Source organism: Puntigrus tetrazona, chromosome 8, assembly GCF_018831695.1.
Source record: "Puntigrus tetrazona isolate hp1 chromosome 8, ASM1883169v1, whole genome shotgun sequence".
Classification (NCBI taxonomy): domain Eukaryota; kingdom Metazoa; phylum Chordata; class Actinopteri; order Cypriniformes; family Cyprinidae; genus Puntigrus; species Puntigrus tetrazona.
In genome coordinates, this window is record NC_056706.1 from 22269839 (window position 1) to 22293946 (window position 24108).

General features: G+C 38.8%; 2 protein-coding genes across 5 annotated transcripts in view; one reads left to right on the forward strand and one right to left on the reverse strand.

Moving 5' to 3' along the window:
- Window positions 1-13510: 13510 nt before the first annotated feature.
- On the reverse strand, window positions 13511-21009 carry naa35 (N-alpha-acetyltransferase 35, NatC auxiliary subunit). The gene is made up of 22 exons (XM_043246626.1): window positions 20887-21009; window positions 20343-20376; window positions 20125-20239; window positions 19931-20005; window positions 19646-19813; window positions 19397-19463; window positions 19060-19103; window positions 18927-18977; window positions 18750-18833; window positions 18541-18655; window positions 18071-18249; window positions 17932-17991; window positions 17642-17748; window positions 16761-16827; window positions 16572-16670; window positions 15367-15545; window positions 14988-15124; window positions 14838-14905; window positions 14538-14678; window positions 14331-14453; window positions 13868-13948; window positions 13511-13755 (listed from the first exon to the last, which is right to left on the reverse strand). The coding sequence occupies exons 1-22, from the start codon at window positions 21005-21007 to the stop codon at window positions 13588-13590; spliced, it is 2283 nt and encodes a 760-aa protein (XP_043102561.1). The 5' UTR covers window positions 21008-21009; the 3' UTR covers window positions 13511-13587.
- The window catches only part of agtpbp1 (ATP/GTP binding carboxypeptidase 1), a 28064-nt gene continuing 24868 nt past the window's right edge, over window positions 20913-24108 (forward strand). Inside the window, exon 1 of one of the 4 annotated variants that reach the window (XM_043246622.1) lies at window positions 20913-21048. The gene's annotated coding sequence lies outside the window, so the exon portion shown is untranslated. Of the gene's footprint in view, window positions 21049-21499; window positions 21662-22726; window positions 23018-24108 lie in introns of those variants that run through there. The other 3 variants (XM_043246623.1, XM_043246621.1, XM_043246620.1) reach the window with 3 other exon arrangements.

A 24108-nucleotide genomic window follows, 5' to 3' on the forward strand; every position in this document is an offset into this window, starting at 1 on the left:
TGCCTCATAGACAGCCTGCAGCAGTACTTCAAAGTCAGTGACATCACATCAACAGGAGGATGTATAAAGTCAACGAGTGTTTGTAGTTCTGACTGTTGTTTGTTTTCTCCAGAGATCTTCGTTTGACTGCTCATGCAGCGAGTGCGCCGGCTCTACAGCCTCTGAGGAGCTGGAAGTAATTGTCCTTCCACGGTAAGACATGCTGTTAATCAGTTATTACCTTGAGCTGCAGAATAACTAAACGCTGAAATAACTAACTATAGTCTAGAACTTCTAAACATTTGACTCGCTCTACAGCATCCTGGTGCTTCTGGTCATGCGTTTTGATATCGCATCCTCAATGTCCAAGCTGAAGGATCGACTGAAAGTCCCAAAAGAGTTTTCTCTGTCCTGCAGCACAGGTACGGCCCAAACATCTGCCCTCTGCTGGCATGTTGTGAAACAGTCACTTGAAGTACTCTGAAAGACAGCGCCAGGAAGACATTTGTTCTAAAAGAATTGCTGTTGGTTTTTTGATGTATGATATTCCACAGAGAGCGGAGAGAGGATAGTGATAAACAGCAAGAGCCCAAAAGAAAGAAGCCAAGACGGACAGAAGAATAGAGTTGAGCCTGCAAGACCACAGGAAAGATATAATAGACAGCAATTCACAGAACGACAGAATGAGAGATAGATAGATAGACAGATAGATAGATAGATAGATAGATAGATAGATAGATAGATAGATAGATAGATAGATAGATAGATAGATGGATGAACAATGGAGAGGTAAAAGGAGGTAAACAGAGGAGGATGTTGATTTAAATGCAGCAGCATCATGTAATAATCAGTGTTTGTGTTTAACAGGTGGAAGCATCAGACAGCAGCAGCACACAGTACAGACTATCTGCTGCTGTGTCACATCTGGGCAGAAGTTTGTATTGTGGTACGACATGTTTCTTCTACATTTTCAGTCCTCTCATTCACTCTTTACACACCGCACTAAAGTCTCTCTGTGATTTTAGGGCACTACATCAGTCACATCCCTGACCTCAGTGGATCTGGATGGCTGGAATGCAGCGACTCATCCATCAGAAAATCCAGCTGGTCCAAAGCATCATGTAACATCGAGAGAAACGGATACATGCTCTTCTATGTGAAGAGGTATAGAGTACCACAGTACTAGTGCTGGAATAATGTTCAGTGCTCGGTGTGTTTGTATTAAATCACTGTTGTCTTGCAGCTGAGCAGAAGCTGATTGATGATGCAGTTTTGAAGAGGAAAGGAAACACCGCAGAGATGCATTCTGGAGAGATCTACATCAGTGTTTCACTGCAAGAAAAGCAGACTGCTCCTAATAAAAAACATACAAATATACCAATAAATAAGCTTTTGACTCCTTCTTGAGAAGTTCATGTTTCATGGTGTAAAGTCTCTCTTTCTCTGAAAAGCTACATTTTTCCACAAAAATCAATATTTAAAAAAAGCCTTCTCCATGGTTTGTCTTTTAAATGTACTACTGCTCTTTTTTAATAGTGGACATCTTCCAGCACTGTGAAACTGGTAAAAAGCTGAAGGTCATATGGGATGGTCTCTGAAGGGTCTCGTTTGTCCGATTCACAAAAGGTTTGTTTCTATGATGATGATTACAACAAGCTCAAAGTTACATCAAGGTTTATGATTGGAAACATGTGACTTCAGCAAAATAATTAATTGTAATCCATTCTAACAAAAATCTTTTTAGATAAGACAACTGATGGATGTCAAACATGTGGAGAAGACGGACGACATGCAAAACATCAAGATTCTCTCTCTCTTCTCTCTCTCCAGTCTCAGTCACAGATTCCTGTTGATTTAAACTATGTTATGTTCTCAAACCCAAATAAAAGACATAATCATGTTACAGAACATTGATTGTAGATAGCAATTAGATGGGATGTATACTAAGTGAAAATAAAAAAAAGAAATTCTACTGTTTATGTGTACAATTAACCTCACTGTTGTAGTACATTATAAAACTATGCAATAATAGCAATAATTTATTGAGTACAAATTAAAATTTTAATTAAAATTATTAAATGGTTGTCATCTTATTGGGACAATAACGCCCTCCCTACACCTACCCTAACCCTACAGGATACTTTTTCAACTTTCTTTGATGTTTCCTTCATTTTTATTAAAATAAATGCTTTTCTGATGTGATTTGAAAGTTGAAAAGGGAGTAAAAGTGTGCCAAAAAGTTTATTTAAACACGTCAGAATAGATATTGCACACATTTAACCATCTGCACCACTGGAATCAAAGATAGTCATCTTTTGTAATGTTGACTATCCCAATCAGACGTTGGTGGGCGGAGTTAGTGTAAATAGCCTCTGCCAACAAGGTGTGCTATTTGTACTTAGTGTAAATAAACAGACACTCCACAGTAATTCAAGTTAAAACACCCCTGATCATCTTCAAGTAGAGTTTACTATGATGGTCCTTATGAACAAAGTCTCCAGTGTTCAATTCTTACATTATAATTCAGTCTGTGGTGTAAAATGTTTGGATTAGCATTTAAAAAAAATGCTAAGGTCAAAGTGTCTGAACACTTTCTAATATCAGATTTTTATACATTTTACTAGTAGTCCACTGTATGACATTTTTGGGTATAAGTTGTCACAGTTTGCTTTATTTTTCTATCCATGCCTACATAAATGAACTGTATTGTCCTGAACCCACTACTAAAAACACATTAAAAATATACATCTGAGTGTTATAAGACTGTATTCTTACTTTCTCTCCTATCATAAAAATCTTAATTTTTTATATGTATAAAAATAGATACAGTAATTCCAGGATATGATGAGATAGGAGTGTCATCAGCATAGAAGTGATATGAAAAGCTATGTTTCTGAATGACAGAGCCTAGTGATGCCATGTAGACCGAAAAGAGAAGAGGTCCAAGAACTAAGCCCTGAGGCACTCCAGTAGATAGATGTTGCGGCCTGGATACCTTAGAGATTTAAATGTCTTTAGAGCTTGAAAGAATAGTTTTCTGGGTTCCACCATACTTCGACGTATGTGTCAGACGTGTGATAAGCAGGAGAGCACACAACGAGTTTAAATGAAAATAAAGAGTTTTAATCTACTCAGATGACGAAATAAACAATATAAATACAGGCAGGCAGGCAGATAGGACGAAAAATCACACGCACATAAAGACAAGATCGGACACACGGAACTGAAAACACAGGACTTAAATACACAACGTAATTGACTAAATTAACGAGACACGGCTGAAAGACAATTAACTAGAACTGAAAGTAGGGCACACTGAGCACGTGGCACGAGACAAAAACAATAATAACATGTAACGCCCTGGAAAAAGCAGGGGAAAATAACCACGTGTGTCACGGCAATGTTTCTCATTGAAATCTTTTACTCGTATCACACAGTCACATTACATTTCACAAATCACCGTATAAAACAGACAAACCCATTTTTTTATATGCAAACTGTTCCATACATTTGTAAATGTAGTAAAATAAAGTAACTTAACGTAATAACTGTATGTAACACAAAATATGTGAATCTCGCTAAATTTGTGAGAAGAGAAATCACATTGCGGCCATGTGCTGCACACCGCGGCCATGCACCTCCACACTCGGCAAGCAGCACAATTGCATCGAATATCACACTGTTTCAACTACTAATATACCGGTTCATACTCTTTGCACGCATTATCAAAACACACAATGATGAGTTTACACATATAGCACAGTAATACCTGGAAAAAGCAGGGGAAAATAACCACGAGTGTCACGGCGATGTTTCTCATTGAAAACTTTTACACGTATGAGTAACTCTCGCGATGTCACAACACTTCCCCAGCAGGCTCTGAGTCACGTGAGGAAGTTCTCGCGATACTCCCCGCAAAGGTATATTACCACACCCCATCAATTGCTCCCGGTCGAATGGATGCTTTCACTTGGTAATGTCCAATCAAACCGGCACCTGCACCATTATTTTGCCCAACGCTCACACACACACTCCCAAAAGAGCCACCTGTGTTACATAGTGAAATAATATATATCGAACCAAACCAAATATTATTTATAACCGTTACCATGGCAAACTTGGTTTAAAGTGAACTATTTTATACTACCTGTTACAAACACAGAGTCCAGAGACGTGACAGTATGGGCCTCAGGCTGACAGAAGACATTTACCTTTGGATATCAGACAAAACTCTGCTCATAGTTTTTGATACCATACAAAACTAATGTGTCCGGATGGGTTCAGATAAGACACTGTATCAAGTATTCCTGGTGTGGAGATTCAATGTAACATTTTGCACCGATCTTTCTGTCAACACTGCACTGGCTCCCTATCAAACATTGGATTGATTTTAAAATCTTATTAATTACTTCTAAAGCCCTCCTCAGTACTTGAGCGAGCTTCTATCACATTATAGTCCTGCATGTCCCCTGCGTTCTCAAAACTCTGCCCATTTGATAATACCTAGAATATAAAAATTGACTGCGGGTGGCAGATCCTTTTTCTATCTAGCACCTAAACTCTGGAACAATCTCCCTAACTCTGTTCTTGAAACAGACACACTGTCAGTTTAAATCTAGATAAAAGACATATCTTTTTAACCTATCCTACACATAATTGTAAACATAAAGCCTAAACATAACACAATAATAGACTTTTATTATTCAAATCCGTTAAAGGATTTTTAGGCTGCATTAATTAGATCAGCTGGAACCGGGAACACTACTCATAAAACACAATGTACTTGTGACATCGTAAAAAAATAGGTATCTACGCTAATATTATTTTTGTTTCTTTCTTATTCTGTTTCACAGTTTGTATCCAGATTAGATGGTGAATCAGCAGCCAGAGATTATGTTCATCAGAGACCAGAACACCTAGATGTGCACCGTGGACAGATCACCAGATCCTGATGCACACACACACACACACACACACACACACTAAGTCATTTACACTATCTGACACAGATGCATTTAAAATTGAACTGGAGGTTAAGTGCTGGGCGTCCTGTCAGAGGAGAACTGGCCCCAACTGTGCCTGGTTTCTCACAAGGTTTTTTTTCTCCATTCTGTATGGATGGGGTTTTGGTTCCTTGCTGCTGTCGCCTCTTGCTTTGCTTTGTGGGACACTTAACTTCTAGCGATTATCGTTGAATGGATTACAGAGCCCGTCTCTGCATTTCATAACAAATTGTTTAATCTCGTCATTATACATCCCTACATCCAGCTCAAACTGAGGTTTGCGTACCTATCTGTCCATATCCAAAGCTATCCACAAATGGGAACACACGCATAGTATATTAAGCATTTAGGCGCTATGGCAATCGCAAGTAGCGATCTACATAGTGTTATATCAAACACATCATATTACTTAACCAACAAAAACATTTGTCACCACGCTGGGAATATGTAGGTTTAAATCAAACTTTCATGTAAATCATTAGAAATTTAACAAGCTAGAGCAGAACAACATGGGTTTTTTTCTTCTTCTCTGCCCTTTGCTTAAACGATCACATGAGTCCATTGAAAAACAACGTTCTTTAAGGGGCAGCACCCAACCGCCAGTATAAAGTGTTTGTAGGAGCCAGAATCTCTGAGAGTCAAGATCTTGTAGGAGCAGACAACTGGTGACATGTTGATTCCAACAACAATCCTGCAGATGACATAACGAGAGAAAGAAAATTGTCTTCCATGCAGATGGAGAGATGGTCCCTCCTTCTTGTCTCAACCTCCAAGTGAGTGGCCTATATGCCCTTCGTAGAACAGAAGAAATTGGTTAAAACTACCTTCTGCGGCACCAACTCAATAACTGACAATCTAATGCTTAATCTAACAGTGTTGGTGGTAGACTGCACAAAACAGAATTACTAGCAGAGGATGAAATCCACTCCATTGTGCTACATCTCGTCATCCAGTTACAAAGACTGCTAATCAAAGATTTTGACCATGCTGAACCTGATAGAGTTTTCTCTGAACTAAGGAGGACCTACTGGATCCTAAGGGGTAGACAAGCAGTCGAGAAACATCAGCGTAATCTGCTTTCTGCACGCTTACGCCTGTTTAAACCCCCCTTCTGGTCTACAGGGGTTGACTGCTTTGGTCTCTACCATATTGAAAATGGTAGACGACACGAAAAGCATTGGGGCATTGAGTTCAAATGCTTAACTACAAGTGGCGTGCATTTAGACTTCCTCTATAATAACCAAGTGATCTACTTGGACACAGTCAGGTGATAGCTGATCACTTCTGGAGTCAGTTCAACTTCATCATAAATGGTAAAACTCATCACCAAATCTTGCAACTGGTTATGGTTGTTGACCTCCAGATACCCAGAGTCTTATCTCCAGTTGGCTGTGTTACAAGAATCATTACAAGTGATGATGGTAATGTACATACTGCAGAAGTAAATATCAAAGACTGTACATATACTCGCCCTGTAGCCAAATTGGTTGTGCTACCTAAACTGACTGACAGTTCATGAAGACTACGTACACTTTGCTGAATTACAAGGAAGCATGTTCAAATCATAATGATTATATTACACGTGTTAATAGTGCCATTATTATTGTAACTGTGTACATCATCTCCACAGCTGCTTTACACCATGTATATTGATTAGAAGGGCTACTTACATAGGTAGAGATCTACATAATTTTATTCAGTGATGTTAAATAATGTTGCATAAATTCCTGTCAAATCTGTACTTTTCTCAACTGGATTAAAATGGATTTCTTAAAGAATCTGGACTATTGTACCTCTTTTTAACAGAAGAGCATGGCTAAAAGGCGGCTAGTGTAATGCTTTTTACATTTTCCCTATATATTTTGCACACCTTTTTCACTATTGTATAAATTCAATAGCCTTCTTATTAGACCTTATGAGAAAGTCATTGTATCATTCACTCAACGTGTTCATCTAATTTGTATATGTACACAATAAAAATATGTTCTTGTTGTCCCTCACGTCCTAGTTCATTCAGTTTGTTCAAACTATTGTTATGACATGTATAGTATATAAAGACTGTGTAAGACAAGGTTACAAATCGAAGCAACGCTATAGTGACATAAGACGACATGAATCACAATCACAAAACATGTAATGTGACAGAAAAGAGATACATTTTGTAGAGGTAAAGTGAAAATATCACTTCAGAAGGCTTGGATTACACTGCTGGATTTTTATGGATTACTTTTTGTCCAAACGGTGCTGAGTGTTTCACTTTTTTGTACCTAGTGCAAAATCTGGAAATGACGGTGGGATATTAAAGTTCCAATGGGAAAACACACTTGAGCCAAAATTTATCCACTTATCATTAACAGAGGCAAAATAAAAAACAAAAATGAAAACTAAAATGGGCAAAAATGTCCAAAAGGGTTCACAAGGGTTAAAGCAGTTTTTGGCCTTCTCAGGAAGCTTCTTGAAGCATGTTGACACAGTTCTTCTGGATTTAGTCTCAGTTTGTTCTCTTCCTTCATCCACTGGGTAAAAGGCGCCTTTGATATTATTTTAATCTAAACCACTAGATGGCACAAAAATGTGGAGAAGCACTTTCTAAAACATTCGTTTAAAATTACCTTATTTTTGTATTTAAATATATATTTTAAAATTAAAATATATATTTAAATTTTTGCCTACCACAGTGACCTATATATTTATTGAACAAAAATATTTTATTTTTTCAAAAGAAAATATACAAATTTGCAAATAATATTTAATCTAGAAATGTAAGTATAATAATGTGATTATTGTTATACATGCGTTATCAAATTTAATCATTTACAATGATGTGTGACATTGTTTTAACATTTAATACAAACAAGAAATTAGGGTGGAAATTAAACTAAATTAATACGCCAGTAGGAGCCAGTATTTAGTCATTTTGTGTTAATATATTATAAGTCATTGAGTGGTTCATTCAAGCAGTAGAATCATCAGATGTTTATGCATGTATTAATGAAACTTTGACTCAACTAATTTATTTAAAACACTGAACTATTCAGAAATGAATCGATGCGCTGTGATTCCTTGTATTTGCTTATTAAACCGTCCACTGAACTATTCGAGAGTCGTAACGTTGAGTGATGTAGCCTAGCTAACTGTGTTTTTAAATATAAACATTGTTTATTTTAGTTTTTTTTTTTTGCTTTCGTTGTGTTTGTTGCACGTTGTGTTTGATTTCTCCTCGAGCAGCTCATTCAAATAAAAACACCCGCTTAATCGAACGCGCGAATAGAACGACTCCATTGAACTTAATTATGACGAAACTGTCCGCGGTGTAGTGTGTGATCAGGAGTAAGGTAAGGTGCATCAAGCTGAATTACTGAACTAGCCTACTTTTATCTGTTGAAAAAACAACTGAGACTCTTTGTCACTTCACAGAAAATACTTAAGCCTGCTAAAATAGCGCTGTATTTCAGTTATTGTTAAGTTATATTTTTGTAATTAAAGCTATATTTAGTTTAAATAGGTCTTTGTGCAGTGATAATATTTATTTCTCAAATGTTCTACTTCTACTACTGCCCTAGAAAGAAAACGATATACCAGGTCAAGCTGGGTTAAACTTATTAACAAATCTACAAATTCTGTAAACAAAGTTTTTCCATCTGAAAGATATTTCTTATGTCTCTAGAAAAAAATGGCTAAAGACTTTCCTTGTGCTACAATGGATGAAGTCAAAAAGGAGAAGAAAAGAAAGACGAAGTGGTGGAAATTTGAGTCATCATCTTCAGATGTGGTGGCCTCCGCTGCTGCACCTGCTGATGGTGCCAAATGTTCCTCATCTTCTTCTTCCTCGTCCCGGAAACGCAAATGTCCATCTCTGCGCCGGGCTTTCCGCAGAATACTATCAGTGATTCTGCCATGTGTGTCGTCGTCTTCTGAGCTGGACGAGTCCTCCACCGTCGAGACTCAGACAAGCGGCGGCGGCACACACACCGATGTCTCGTCTGATGCCTCTTCCTCACCTGCAGTCAGCAGATCCTCTGATCCAGAGTTTGATCTGCAGGCTGCCACCCCGAGGAAGACGCAGTCGGAGGTTAGGAAATGTTTAAAGCTTTCACATACTTCAAGGTCATCCATCTTTTACGTCAAAGATCTAGTTGGCACAGTATAAAACTGTATTTCTATCAGACGCAGCTGGAGAGCAGAGCTCCACTTCCAGCGCTGAGGAAACTTCCTCATCCAGAGACGGAAGAGCCTCAGATTCATCTGCAGACAGCAGACCCTCGGATGTGGAGACTGAACTTCAGGCCGCAGCCGTTCTTGAAGGTTAGAGAAGTTCCTCTACTCTAAAACCTCTAGTGTATTAGTTAAGAATTACACTACAGAAGGAACCTATGGCAATTCAGTTAATTTTCCTAATATGTGAAGTACAATAACCTTTAATCCTTTCACAGATGCAGGTGGAGATCCAACCATTTCTGATGTGGATCTCGACTGGTGGGTGACGGGAATAAACGCTGCATCGATGCAAAGCAGACTAGCTGCAGAAATCAAACGTTAACTTGGACAAGCACAAAATTGTTAGATGTTCCTGATGTATTCCCAGCATCCTCGGTGTGCTGGCCAGTACGACGGCGCAGTCTAGCGGTCTGTCTCAGGCTGAAATACTGAAGCTCATACAGTGCAGTTCTGAGCGGCAGCAGAGCACCAGGAGCATTACGGAGGATGATTCTGAGCAGGCTGAGGTTGTGCTGACAGCATCGCCAACTAACATCAAGCACTTAGGGTAAATGTTGTACCCGAATGAGGTAAAGGTTTATTTATAATGTGCTTTTTTCACACCCTCCCTCTAATTGAAGACGTCCCGTCACAGGTTCCCTAATTTAGGAAACACGTGCTACATGAACTCAGTGCTGCAGTGCCTCCTCACAGTTTCTCCCTTCCGTGAAGATGTGCTTTCCCAGCAGCAACATTGCAAGGAGGGAAACACAATGCTCAGGTACCATATTACATTTCAATCGAAATTTAAAAAATATATATATTTTAAAGCAGCAAAACTAAAGCAGTTCAATATAATGTTCTCACCAGGACGCTCTCTGAGCTGCACGTGAGCAGACTGACAGGCGATGATGACAAGAGGCTGAAGACGAAGCTCTTGTCAACACTAAAGACCTGCATTGAAACACGCTATCCAGATTTCTTGGGAGACCATCAGCAGGTGAACTGGATATACATGCTCAAATTATTATTTTTGGACTTTTTGCATTTAACCTAATCATCCCTTGCTCTTAGAAAGAATGGTACAATGATAGAAGCACAGATAGATACAGTAGATACTTGAACATTTCAAATGCAGAAACTTTGCTCTTTCTCCTTCAGGACGCCCATGAGTTTTTGATGGTCAGCCTGTCCCATCTGAAAGAAGAGGGCGAGCTTCTGCGGAGCTACTGGCCAAAATACACCTGTCCTGTGGCTAATATGGAATTCCAGCTCAACCGTCTGCGCACCTGTAACAGGTAACATCACACATCCGCACCTGCGCTCATTTCAGCCTCTCACACTCATTTACTCGACTCTGATGTTCTTCTTTGGTTTCAGCTGTGGCTTCCAGAGGAGCTTCAGAGAGGATTACAACTACCTCTCTGTGGTCATCGGTCCTCGAGGATGCCTCATAGACAGCCTGCAGCAGTACTTCAAAGTCAGTGACATCACATCAACAGGAGGATGTATAAAGTCAACGAGTGTTTGTAGTTCTGACTGTTGTTTGTTTTCTCCAGAGATCTTCGTTTGACTGCTCATGCAGCGAGTGCGCCGGCTCTACAGCCTCTGAGGAGCTGGAAGTAATTGTCCTTCCACGGTAAGACATGCTGTTAATCAGTTATTACCTTGAGCTGCAGAATAACTAAACGCTGAAATAACTAACTATAGTCTAGAACTTCTAAACATTTGACTCGCTCTACAGCATCCTGGTGCTTCTGGTCATGCGTTTGATATCGCATCCTCAATGTCCAAGCTGAAGGATCGACTGAAAGTCCCAAAAGAGTTTTCTCTGTCCTGCAGCACAGGTACGGCCCAAACATCTGCCCTCTGCTGGCATGTTGTGAAACAGTCACTTGAATTACTCTGAAAGACAGCGCCAGGAAGACATTTGTTCTAAAAGAATTGTTGTTGGTTTTTTTGATGTATGATATTCCACAGAGAGCGGAGAGAGGATAGTGATAAACAGCAAGAGCCCAAAAGAAAGAAGCCAAGACGGACAGAAGAATAGAGTTGAGCCTGCAAGACCACAGGAAAGATATAATAGACAGCAATTCACAGAACGATAGAATGAGAGATAGATAGATAGATAGATAGATAGATAGATAGATAGATAGATAGATAGATAGATAGATAGATAGATAGATAGATAGATAGATAGATAGATAGATAGATAGATAGATAGATAGATAGATAGATAGATAGATAGATGGAACAATGGAGAGGTAAAAGGAGGTAAACAGAGGAGGATGTTGATTTAAATGCAGCAGCATCATGTAATAATCAGTGTTTGTGTTTAACAGGTGGAAACATCAGACAGCAGCAGCACACAGTACAGACTATCTGCTGCTGTGTCACATCTGGGCAGAAGTTTGTATTGTGGTACGACATGTTTCTTCTACATTTTCAGTCCTCTCATTCACTCTTTACACACACTTTACTAAAGTCTCTCTGTGATTTTAGGGCACTACATCAGTCACATCCCTGACCTCAGTGGATCTGGATGGCTGGAATGCAGCGACTCATCCATCAGAAAATCCAGCTGGTCCAAAGCATCACGTAACATCGAGAGAAACGGATACATGCTCTTCTATGTGAAGAGGTATAGAGTACCACAGTACTAGTGCTGGAATAATGTTCAGTGCTCGGTGTGTTTGTATTAAATCACTGTTGTCTTGCAGCTGAGCAGAAGCTGATTGATGATGCAGTTTTGAAGAGGAAAGGAAACACCGCAGAGATGCATTCTGGAGAGATCTACATCAGTGTTTCACTGCAAGAAAAGCAGACTGCTCCTAATAAAAAACATACAAATATACCAATAAATAAGCTTTTGACTCCTTCTTGAGAGGTTCATGTTTTCTCAGGCTTTGTAAAGTTGGTGAGAAATTCTTACATTTTCATTCAGTTTGTGGTGTTAAATTATGCATTAGCATTAAAAAAATGCTTAAGGATATTAACTGTCAGGTCAAAACACTTTCTAATATCAGATTTTTATCAGTTTTACTAGTAGTCCACTGTATGAAGTTTTTGGATATATGTCGATATATGATTTATTTTTCTATGCCTGCTTACATAAATGAACTGTATTGTCCTGAACCCACTAGTAAAAAGGCATTAAAAATACATATATGTGTGTTTTAAGACTGTATTCTTACTTTCTCTCCTATCATCAGTCTTAATTTTTTATAGAGCATAGAAGTGATATGAAAAGCTATGTTTCTGAATGACAGAGCCTAGTGATGCTATGTAGACCGAAAAGAGAAGAGGTCCAAGAACTAAGCCCTGAGGCACTCCAGTAGATAGATGTTGAGGCCTGGATACCTTAGAGATTTAAATGTCTTTAGGGCTTGAAAGAATAGTTTTACTGTGTTGCCCTGTGCTGTGTTTTATGCTCATGAGTTTGTAGCCTCTTTTCTGGGTTCTAGCATATAAACGTATGGGGTAATGAAGAAGTAGAAAGGAATTAGATCTGGAAGCACTGTATGTGCAGCAAAAAAAGCAAAGTTGTGGCAGAAAGAATAGAGGGAGGAAAACAAAGTCATATCTTTGATTCAGCGAACATTATGTAAATATTTATAAACTTAGTACAGTAAAAACAAAGGAAATGTGGCTCATGAATGTTTATATTGTCTTGTAACACTAAATGTTGTTCATAAATTCTATACTAACTGGACCATGTTGAAGAACAGATCAACTAGAGCGTATTTGTAATGTGTAACGTAAAGAAAGACAACCTATATTTAATTCAATAACATGTAATAATAACCTATATAATTCAATAACATGTTTGCCGTTAAACTGGGGTGAAAACAAAGAATCGTGTAAATTCCTTAAAAAAGCAGTGTGTTTAGTTTTCAGAAGAAAAAATATATAATTTCCATTGTTTATGAAGCTGGGACAGATAACGAACAATGTCATGTTTTGTTCTTGCGATGCTTGTTATTGTTGCTTAATCTCATGCTTTTGTTGTTTCAAGAGATATTTGTCTTCATCAGTTAGATGTAAGTGAATGTCTCCATTTCAAGGTTTTTATTGGTCACATGACAATGTTGTGAATCAGTGATTATTTTCCACGGCTTACGGTTTGGTATAATAACACTTGTTGGATTTGTCCTGATGGGTTCAGATAAGACACTGTATCAAGTATTCCTGGTGGAGATTCAATGTAACATTTTTGCACAGCAGGATATCAGTATATTCAAACACGCTGGATGCACTTTATGTGCAACTTGTCAAACCTGGACCTGATGACTAGAAAAAGAGTTCATTTCGAAACCGCCGGAAGCAAAACATACCAGAAACGTTTTTTTTATTATTTAATACAATATTATCAACCAAACAAAAGAGCGTGATTTGCGAATTATTCAAATCAGTCCACTCTGAGTGCATCTTTGTTTCGCCGTAAAATTAAACTTATGGCTGTTAACTTATTTGGGGACTGTGATTGAGTCGAGTTCATCCTGGAAACAGGGTCGGTCTCAAATGATCTTGACAATGGGAAGTATTTGTGTGCAGAGAAGTCAAATTCAGGAAGGGCCTACAAAGACAAAAAGCAAAGACTCAATAAATAAAATCACATAATATCAATATGCAAAATATATATATTTTTTATATATATACACACACACACACACACACACACACTCTACCTTGGTCTCCTTCTTATGTCCTCCAGCAAGCAGCTTCATTACAACAATATTGGGTTTGGCCACTTTAAGGATGCGGTTCACCTACAACAAGAGTCAGCATCTCAGTCCTTTCCTTTACAATATATTATTAACAATGTAAGCACTTAATCATTTAATAGGAATAATCTGACTTGCATGCTTCAATTCCAAATGCTTTGATTTGAATATTCAAATAACAATTGTGTTTTAATAAAAAAAAAGCTACACCACAGGCTTGTTTAACAGCTCTCTCTTTACACACAGACACCCAACCATTTAGAATTTTTTTACTTTGTTCAACCAAGAACCCTAAATAAAATATTGTTTCCACAAATATATTAAGCAGCACAACCGTTTTAACACCGAGAACGATAAGATCAGTTTCATACTCATCCATCCTAGAAGATTGGAAAGTTTCCCTTTGGCGTATAAGAAGAGTTTGTACCTCTGCATCAGGGCTGGTGACGTTTTCAAGTATGAGTTTGGCCTGCTGGAAATGTTTACTGGCTGCCATATAGAGATCCGCTGAGCGAGGGGGAGGATTGTACTTCTTCAGATCTGACATTTCCTGCGTCCACACAAGCAAACACGCCGTTTACTCCAGCACTGGGATAGAACAGTTGCAGTAAACACCATCTAACAGCATTAGTACCTTAAACTGGATGTAGTGCACTGGTGGCGGTGTGACGACGCTGTTAAAAGGGGCAAAGCGATGCTCGTAGCGAACCTGCTCACTGTCCAGCTCAAACTGAGGTTTGCGTACCTTCCTGTCCATATCCAAAGCTATCATAGTCTGTAGAAATACAGAAGAGTCAGCACCAGGGTCAAAGGAATGACCCTCTTTTTTTTCATCTGTTAAAATTTCAATTCGTATACATGCAATGACCTGAATACAGCTCTTCTGTGATGAAGACATTGCCATTCAAATACAATTTCAAATAGGAGGCGTTACCTTGTACATGCCGGCACACATGTTCTGATAAGCTTGGCTCATGGTGATCTCTTTACTCAGAGGACGAGCTGACAAGACGATAAAAAAACACAATGAGTCACGAACCGAACGTCAGAAAACTGAAACTGCTGAATGTCTTGCTGTAAAAACCTTTCTTCTTCTTCTTGCTCTTCTTGCTGCTTCGTACTTTCAGCTGCTCCTCCAGGATTCTCTCCTCTGCCATCTGAGAGCTGTCCGCTCGACTCAACGTGGACATGAGCCACGCATACAGAAACTCCGACAGATACCTGTACATACACGGAGAGAAACCTTTAGCAACCTTGCTCTTGTCCCTTTAAGACTATATGCACCACTGTTTTAATTTGCTAACGTACTGTCACATTAATGTGCACCTTGGACTTAATCTAGGTTATCTTTCAAAGATGCACCCAAATGTCTTGCAAATATACTGAGCATTCTCGGTATGTTTTATATTTTTGTGCTTGTGCACCGTGTTCGGTTTATAGCAGTAAAACCATGCGTGTCATACCAGTAGATGTAGTAATACTCGTGCATGCTGTAGAGCTCCAGCTCAAAGCCGCTGAGCAGGTACTGGATCATGATGCGCAGGTTGTGATAGAGGATCCACGTGCCCAGACAGGCTAAATGCTGCCTCTGAGGCTCAAGCTTCATCAAGAGGCCGTGAAGAGCAGCATCCACCTTCTCGGCCTGAACAACAACAACAACAACAACAACCAACACGCTCAATGATGCCTTACTGCTCATATCATGAAAACAAGTCTGAATATGTTAATTGTGTACTTTCCAAAATGGTGGAAGACGGTAACTCGGGGAGAAGAATTGTTGAATAAATTATGTTATTATTGTATTCTTTGTGCACAAAACGCATTCAGTTGCATTGCTGTCTACACAAAGCTGAGTTTAAATACTCAAGACACGATTCAGATTATGCTCTTAGCCGACTTTTTAAGTCACGCTCTCAGCCATGATTGTAACATTTGGCTCTTAGTATATTTTTACTCCAGCTATGCTTTTAGCCCAACTGTTAAGCCTCTCTCTTAGCCGACCTTTCATCATGTTTTGCGTTCTTTGAGGGCCATTCCAGCGTGCTCCAGCCTGCTGACAGCCACAATGAGAAGAAAACCCCTTCTAGTCTCGTTACTGCGGTTTCTTTGCTTAAGTTTCTTTTCTTTCCATGAGAGTTTGTGTAAGTTGAGTTTGCCCACCGCCTCAGCATCATACTTCAACCAGGCCGCATCTCTGCATCTCCACCCAACAGCCAATCATCGGACGCCAAAGACTTCAAAGACCACTGAACTTCCAGCCAATCAGCCACCTCGGGAAACCCCTTTCCGCAATGACGACTACAAGGGAATCCCGGTAACACAAAGGCAACGCAAGCACAAACCTCCAGATTCAGGCTGAACTGGTGAATTTCATAAATCTTTCATAAGGCTTGGATTACACTGCTGGATTTATATGGATTACTTTTACAGTCTATACACTTTAAAGGTTTAAATTTTTTGGTTGAGCGGACCTTCAAAGGACAGGCCAGAGGATCATTCGAAGGTCACTAAATGAATTTTTTTGGTGAAGTATCCTTTTAAGGCCTTTGTAATAACAAACACTGATGAATCGAGAGGAATTAGACCAGAGAAGCTTGTCAATAAAGTAAACAGGGCCATTTTGTTGACTTTACACCTTGATTTTAACCAAATAAAACCATCTACTCACCTCATCCTGTAGGGTTGCGAACTCCTCCAGTATGTGACCCAGTTTGTCTCTCTGGCGTGCTCGGTTGTGTCCGTGGATCTGAATTAGGCTGCAGAATGGCTGTGACACATAATGACACTTATTTCATCACATCAACAAAAAAAAAAGCACAATTACACAATTTCACCTGTCATAATAACAATAACAAACCCGTGTGCAGTGTGTGACAAATGAGTCAATGTAGTCTTTAGCCTGGTGGTTATTGTTCAAACTGCATCTGTGAACAAATAAAACCATGTTTAAATGAGACAGACGTCAGTTGAGAATTTAGTAAGTCAATGAAGACAAGCAAGAGAAAAAATTCAACGGGTCCGATGGACTAAAAATAATGGCAACACTTTAGAATAGGTAACACTATGCTGCTAGAGGTCGCATTTTCAAAACCATGCAAGTAGTTTTGGGATTTTTTTATTACACAAATCTTACATATTGTGCCTTTGACTATTAAAAGGTGGTGTATGTAGGATTCTGACTTTACTAAAGCATAAAAATACCACAACATGTTTACATATATTTAAGAAACATGCTAAGATAACATACTTGTCCATATGAAAAACAATGCTACAGTTAATTATTCTCCTTTGAAAATGCGGGATGTTGTTTCGGTTTGTGAAACCCGCCCACTGTCAGTTTACCCTATCGCTGCTGGAGGCGGAGTTTACATTAATGTAAACATGACCCGATCCGCGCATGTAGCCTACAAGTTATTTATCGTTTACCTTTTAAAATAGCTTTGAAAGAAAAACAATGACAGCAGCAGTATGGTATGAAAACTTGCATCTTGAGTTTCTCTGCGTCCACTCCGGGTCATTAATACAAGCTTCATTGTAAAATGTTATTTTATTGCTAAACATAAATAATATTTTTCTTTTTTTTTTTTTAAAAAAAACTAAAATTCTACAAGTACATTGTAAAATATATACAACTATAACTCAAATAAACAACTTCTTTACCAAGTCATTTGTCATTTATAATAAAAAAAACTATTTATTAATAAGTAAATAATACAATGTGTACCAATATTCACTCACTTTGGGGAAAGGACAGGTGGACTGACAAAATAACGTAGTGCATCTTTAATCATATCCTGCATCAGATGAGTCCCAAACACCTTTTTATTGTCAATCAGAAACGTGGTCTGCATCACACAAACAGACAGACAGAAATCAGGTGAGCATTAAGACTATCTATATGCCTGATCAATGTGTACCATAATATATCCAAAACCGGTTTTATTTGTGATATAGTTTATGGACAAAAAAGCATTAAAAATACATTGAGACCACATTGAGAAGAGTTTCACAATGTCATATAGCCTCACCTGTAACAGAGACCTGGACAGCACACACGGAGACTGTTCGCTGAATTCACAGAAGAAATCCTAAAACGCATTCAGCAGCATGAGTTACATTTATCTTTAAACAACCTTAGAAAACGTGTTCATACCGAGAGTCATTTACCAAGATGTTGTGCAGGTTGGTTATGTTGATGACCTCACAGACAGTTTTAATGCGCTCTATGAGTTTGCTGAAGTAGTTGACCATCTCTTCTCTCTTGATGATCTTGGCGTATCGTGGGAAAGTGGGCGGGAGGAGGCGCTGGTTAACCAGAGGCTCGAAACCCATCATGATCGGGTGATCTGCGAAAAAAAAAAACATGGCGTTAGGATTAGCGGAATCGTCGGATTTCATATTTCAATTATTAAATTAAATCATGAAATTAAATTTAAAAATGCATTTAATTAAACTCAAGATCATTCTTAAACATTAAGAAAAAAATGTAAATAAAATGACAAAAAATAAATAAAAATAATCTAAAAAAATTTAATAAATATTAAATTAAATAAAAATTATTTAAATCAAAAAAAAAAAAAAAAGTAATTACTGTAATAAATTCTACCTGACATTATAAAGATTATAGTGAGTGTTACCTCCTTTGGTTGTGTCATTCTGTGACTGTATGCCGTACTGTATGGTGGAGTGAATCGCTGGCAGTAAGTCAGCAGCCTGAGTCATCAGCTTCTGTGCTTCACTCACAGCACTCGTCTGAAATGTCAGATCAACCAATCAAAGATCAGGAAATGAACCGGAGAATCATTCTGTGAAGCAATATGCTCGAGTGCATTTAATAATGTCGTACCTCTTTTTTGGTGAAGGAGATGAGAGCGCTGAGCAGCAGGCGAGTGAATTTAACACGACTGAACAGAGCCAAGCACTGCTGATGCTGAGGACAACAGAGAAAGATCAAAATCTAGCCGACAATAAACGCCATCCACGTCCCTCTGTATCCGAGGAAATGTTTATGTACGGATCTTACGTCCAGTTCAACCTCGGGATCTCGCTGTTCGCCCTGTCGACAGCGCGTACTCTGTAAGACGAAGCAAGAGACGCATATTTCAGAAATTATAAATCTGAAAATGCGAGAAGACTCACGAAAAGTCTAGAGATACCTTCACTTTCCTCTGAAGTTCATCCTCAACATCTTTTAGCATGCCTACGGAAATGACAGTTTTAAATGGAGAAATGAAAAGAAACAATGAAATTGAAAGCATCAACACATTTGTGTTCATCTTGTGTTCAATTTATTCATTCTTCAGAAATCACTCCAATATTTTGAGCTGATGCTCAAGAGACATTTATACAATTAAGAAAACGTTCGCTTTACTGATGGATAATGTTTTTTTTGCATTGGGAACTAGTGAGAAAAGACAAACAATGCCATCAAACAACTCAACTGATCATAATAAACAATTAAAACCACATATAAAATTAAATCTTCACACTCACCTGTCACTCTCAGATCTGTGACACTGTTTGCCATTTTAAAACCATACGTCATGGCCTGAAAATCTTCCTGCGATTGAAAAAAATAAACGGCTAAAATTTAACGCTGAAGGAAAAATATTCTTAAATAGCTTTTTGTCGGTCTTCGCTTATTTAAATACGCATTATGTCATCGGTAATCGATATCATAACTTCATAAAGCAACAGTTTTAGAAGAACGACGTGACAAATAGAAAAAAAAATGTGTCTTGCCTCCTCAAACACAGCAGCTTTGTTAACTTTCTCTCGGGCGATGTCGCAGATCTTGAGGATGCCCAGAGCGAAGGCTTTGAGAGCGGGGTCTTGAATCAGATCCGGATTATGAACATAGAGACAAGTAAACACAGTCTGAGCCAGAGAGTGCCCCTCCAGCCACGTGATCTGAGACAATAGTGAGACGAGATTTAATACAGCACAGACACTGACATTCACTACAGCCATCAAGTTCTGAGCACTGCTTAGTCTCACTAATAAAAAGTTGTTGTTTTTTATACTGACCAGGCAGCAGAAACATGTGTCCATGATCCCGATGAGCTCAGGAATACTCAGATCCTTCACTCGTATGGCCTCGTCCTTCAGAATAAGCAAGCATCCGGACAGGAACAATTAAACAAAGGCAGACAAAGACTATTATACGGTTTATACTCTTACCTCACTTTATTAGACAAAATAATAAGGCAACCAGCTCTTACCTTAACAGCCTGTTCAAAGTTGAGGACTTTACGGTTGACTTGGTTTCCAATCATGCCGGCGTCCATCTTGGGATCCATCATCTCAATGGCTGACATGGCCTCGAACAGACCGAACCTACAGAAACACGAGCATTACATGAGCTGAACACCACGCTCCGAACGCTCAAATGTGCGTCGAACTCAAATGTGTGCAACTCTAAGAAGTCAAACACGCTTACAATTTGTCATGTAGCAACTCGCCGAGTTTGAGTTCTGCAAACAGAAACATTTATTGAACAGATTCAGCTTCTGTACATCTACACGATGTGAGGAAACATCACAGAGGACACCGAACGGTCCAAAAACAAGGTCACGTGTGTTCAGGTGACGCACGAAGCACGAAGTTGATTCACGATGTCGAGCTCGCATGGGAAAGGAAGTTAATTTTAGCTCTCTTAGTGACCATAAATGGCCAAACATGAGGAAAAGATATTCCCGCAGGCAAGCCTCGCTGAACTTTTCTCCAGAGCAATGAAAATACAAGGCACAATATAATAACTCATTTATGAAAAGCACTGGCTGTGATGTGATGCAAAGCGTGCATCCTGTTTAGAGATCACTTTTTACTTTTATAAATAATCGCTAGTTACGCAACACATGGACTTTGCTTGTTTTTGGAAACATCCGGTTTGAATATTAATGGTAAATGTCACACAAACGCGACTAGTTTTTTTTCTCAGGGCTTTTGGAAACTGGCTATTCTGTGATCACGCAGACACACACCTTTACAGGCTCCTTTGAATTCCTTGGTGACGTCCACCCAGTTGGCGTTGTTTCTCATCTTCTCTGGGATCCCAAGACCCCAGCCGCCCTCCTCCTCCTCTACCGATGACTTCATCACCATCGAGGCAGCTGCAAACATGAAATATGCATCGGTCAAAGACGGTACGTCTGCATCTGATTGATTTTTTTTTTTAAATGCAGCGAGTAAGGTTTCAAATAATTTAGGTAAAAATAAATAATGCATTGTCATTTAGTCTATTGGACATATTTATGTAAAAAAAAAAAAAAAAAAAAAAACCTGCAGTCATAAGTACGTAGCACAGGTATATTTGTAGCAAAAGACAACAATATAATGCATGGATCAAATTTACAGAATTTTCAATCATTAGGACGCTAAATGAAGATAATTTTCCACGATTTCCTCAATATTAATTTTTTTGCACCCTCAGATTCCAGATTTTGAAATATTATTTTTAACTAACTTGTGCTTTTAGCACAACCCATGTTTCAAAAATCTAGAGTTACCGACGTAGACAACATTTTTGGCCATTATACGTATGCTGTCTAAGTAGGCAGTCGGTTCGTTTTTAAACGCAGACCAGAATGTCCAAATTTGGTATCTACGGTCAAGCATGACAGACCATAGGCACAGTACATCAAACATTGTCCGAAGGAGTTCTGCTAGTTTAACCGAGCCGATCAAGACGTTTGACTCATGATCAAAACACTGCATCCCCGCTTTACTGGTCAACGGCGAACCGTCGGAGGATTTCAGGTGAGCGCCCATCTTCTGTGTAAAATTGTGAATATTAATTATATTCGACGTGTTTGATTCGGTGAAATGATTTTGATACAGAACGATGTGTCAAACTGTAACGCTAACGTTTAAACAAAAGCCAAATGACATTAGCTGGAGCGATATTTGCTAAGCTGTCTAACCCCTAAAACAAATAATTACTACTAAATAGATACCTCATTACAGCTTGCAATGTTTCAAGTACATATTTAACAACAAAAGACCTTCAAATGATAACACATACGATACCTTTTGATTGGCAGTCTGTGCTGTTGCAGATATGCAGCGCTGTCGCAGCGGACGCCAGTGAATGACGTCACACTGTGATTTGCATTCTGGGACATGTAGTTTAAAAAAATGGGAGAAATAAAAACGTTTGTTATAACAATGTGTGTTAATTTATTATTATTATTATTATTATTATTATTATTATTATTATTATTATTATTATTATTATTTACTTTTTCTGGTTAAATATTGGCGAAAAATTGCATTGATAAAACGTTTGCTCTAACGTTTTTAAATCATTAAAGCACATTATATTTAGGCTGGTCAGTTAAGTCCCCGATTATTAATTATGATAGAATTATTTAAAAATATATGATTTAATTTGTGGTAGAAATGTTTATTTTCTTTTTGTTTTACTTCCTTTAATAAATAAAGTCAAATAAATAAGAAATATTTTTTAAAAACGTAATAACTTATATTAGGCAAGACAATAACACTATATGACAATCAAATCTCTCTATTCTTAGAAGCTTTTAATAAAATAATTTATGAAAACTAATTAATAAAATGTATATAATTTGTATTATTATTATTATTATTAGTGGTGGTGGCAGTAGTAGTATTTGTTTAGACAAACAAAAGCCCATACGACCAAACATGTCAGTGAGTACCAAGTACATTTTAAAGCCGTTTATTCAAATGTAGATAAATGAATACGAGATTCTCATCACAATCCACTGAAGAAGTCCAGCTCCTCCTTTCACGACAGCCTCTGGATGTCCTCAAGACACCTGACTAATGGTCTGAGTCCAGCTCCTGTGTGCTTCACGTCCTTCGGCGTCACGTCACGCTAAAACGTCAGGCTCGCCGCGCGCCGAGTCTCGCGCCGAGCCGCGGATCTGTAAACCATCTGCCCGTCCGTCCGGCGAGGTACATGGCGTGCAGATCACGCTTTCTGCCCCAGCGCTGTTTCTGGACGCGCCCTCACTTCCGAGTGCGTTGGGGGGTTAGAGTAAATAATAACACCGTCAGGGGGGCTTGTGTCTGTGTTGCCAAGAGAACGCGGCGCGAGGAGTTCAGATGGCGCGGGTCTCGCGTGCTTTAAAGGTCGGTAAACGCGTGTATTTTTATTTGTGCTCCGGTGTTTCGCTCTTGCTCTGCCAATGACAGAGATCAGCTGTCCCGTTAGCGGATCTGTGCTAACAGTAGAGCTTTCTCTGGAGGACAGGTGGATCTGACAGGATCATGAGTTGACTTCACGCAGGAGGGGTCCTAGCAACTTAATATCGGAGAAGGACATCATTAAATTATATGAACTGCAGTGTTGTTCGTTACGACGAACTTCTTTTGGCGACCTAATGTAAAAACAGTGGGTTTGAAGTGCAGCGTTACTTGCACACTACACTGGCCGTGGCTCAAAACCAAATACACTCCCTACATAGACAGCTTGTTTGGGAGCCTATAATGCCCTAAAATGGCTGTCTATCTGTGTAAGCAGCTCTGTAGGTTTTCGTGGCCAAAAATGCTGCCCATGTGGGCAGGTAAGCTATAATATGTCACTGAACGAAAAGCTTTGATTCACTTAATGATGCATGTACTAGTAATAGTCGGTCTATATAGGCTTAATAACCTAGCATTGTTATACATGTAGCAACCTCGTTTTTGATGAACACAAATGCTTTGATAGACAAATTGGTTTATATATTGGTAATTCTCTAGGGTTCGATGCTTAAAAATGCCGTCTATGTAGACAGAAAAGCTATAGTGGCTGTAATGCTGTCTAGGTAGGAATATCAATAGAGTCTTATGCCCAAACCTGATGTCAGGGTGGCTTTGGGGCCTTAAATGTTGTACATATTGAAAGATCTCTATGGTTTGATACCCAAAATATATAGACAGAATGGCTGTGAATATAAAAATATATAAATAAGGTATAAAAATATGATCTCAACCCAAAGCCCAAATGATTTCGAGGCCCAGAAATGATATCCAATATACTATGATACTCTAAACATTGTATAAAATGTAAGGGTTTGATGGCCAAAATGCAGTCTGTATAGGTTATAGGTGATATGTTGCTCAGTAGGCTCTGATAGGAAGTAGCTGTATAGGTAGGTGCTCACTAGGTTTTAAGACACAGCCGTTGTTCTATCCTTGGTAGGGTACTTGTGGTTCATGATAGTGTGAACAAGCCTTCC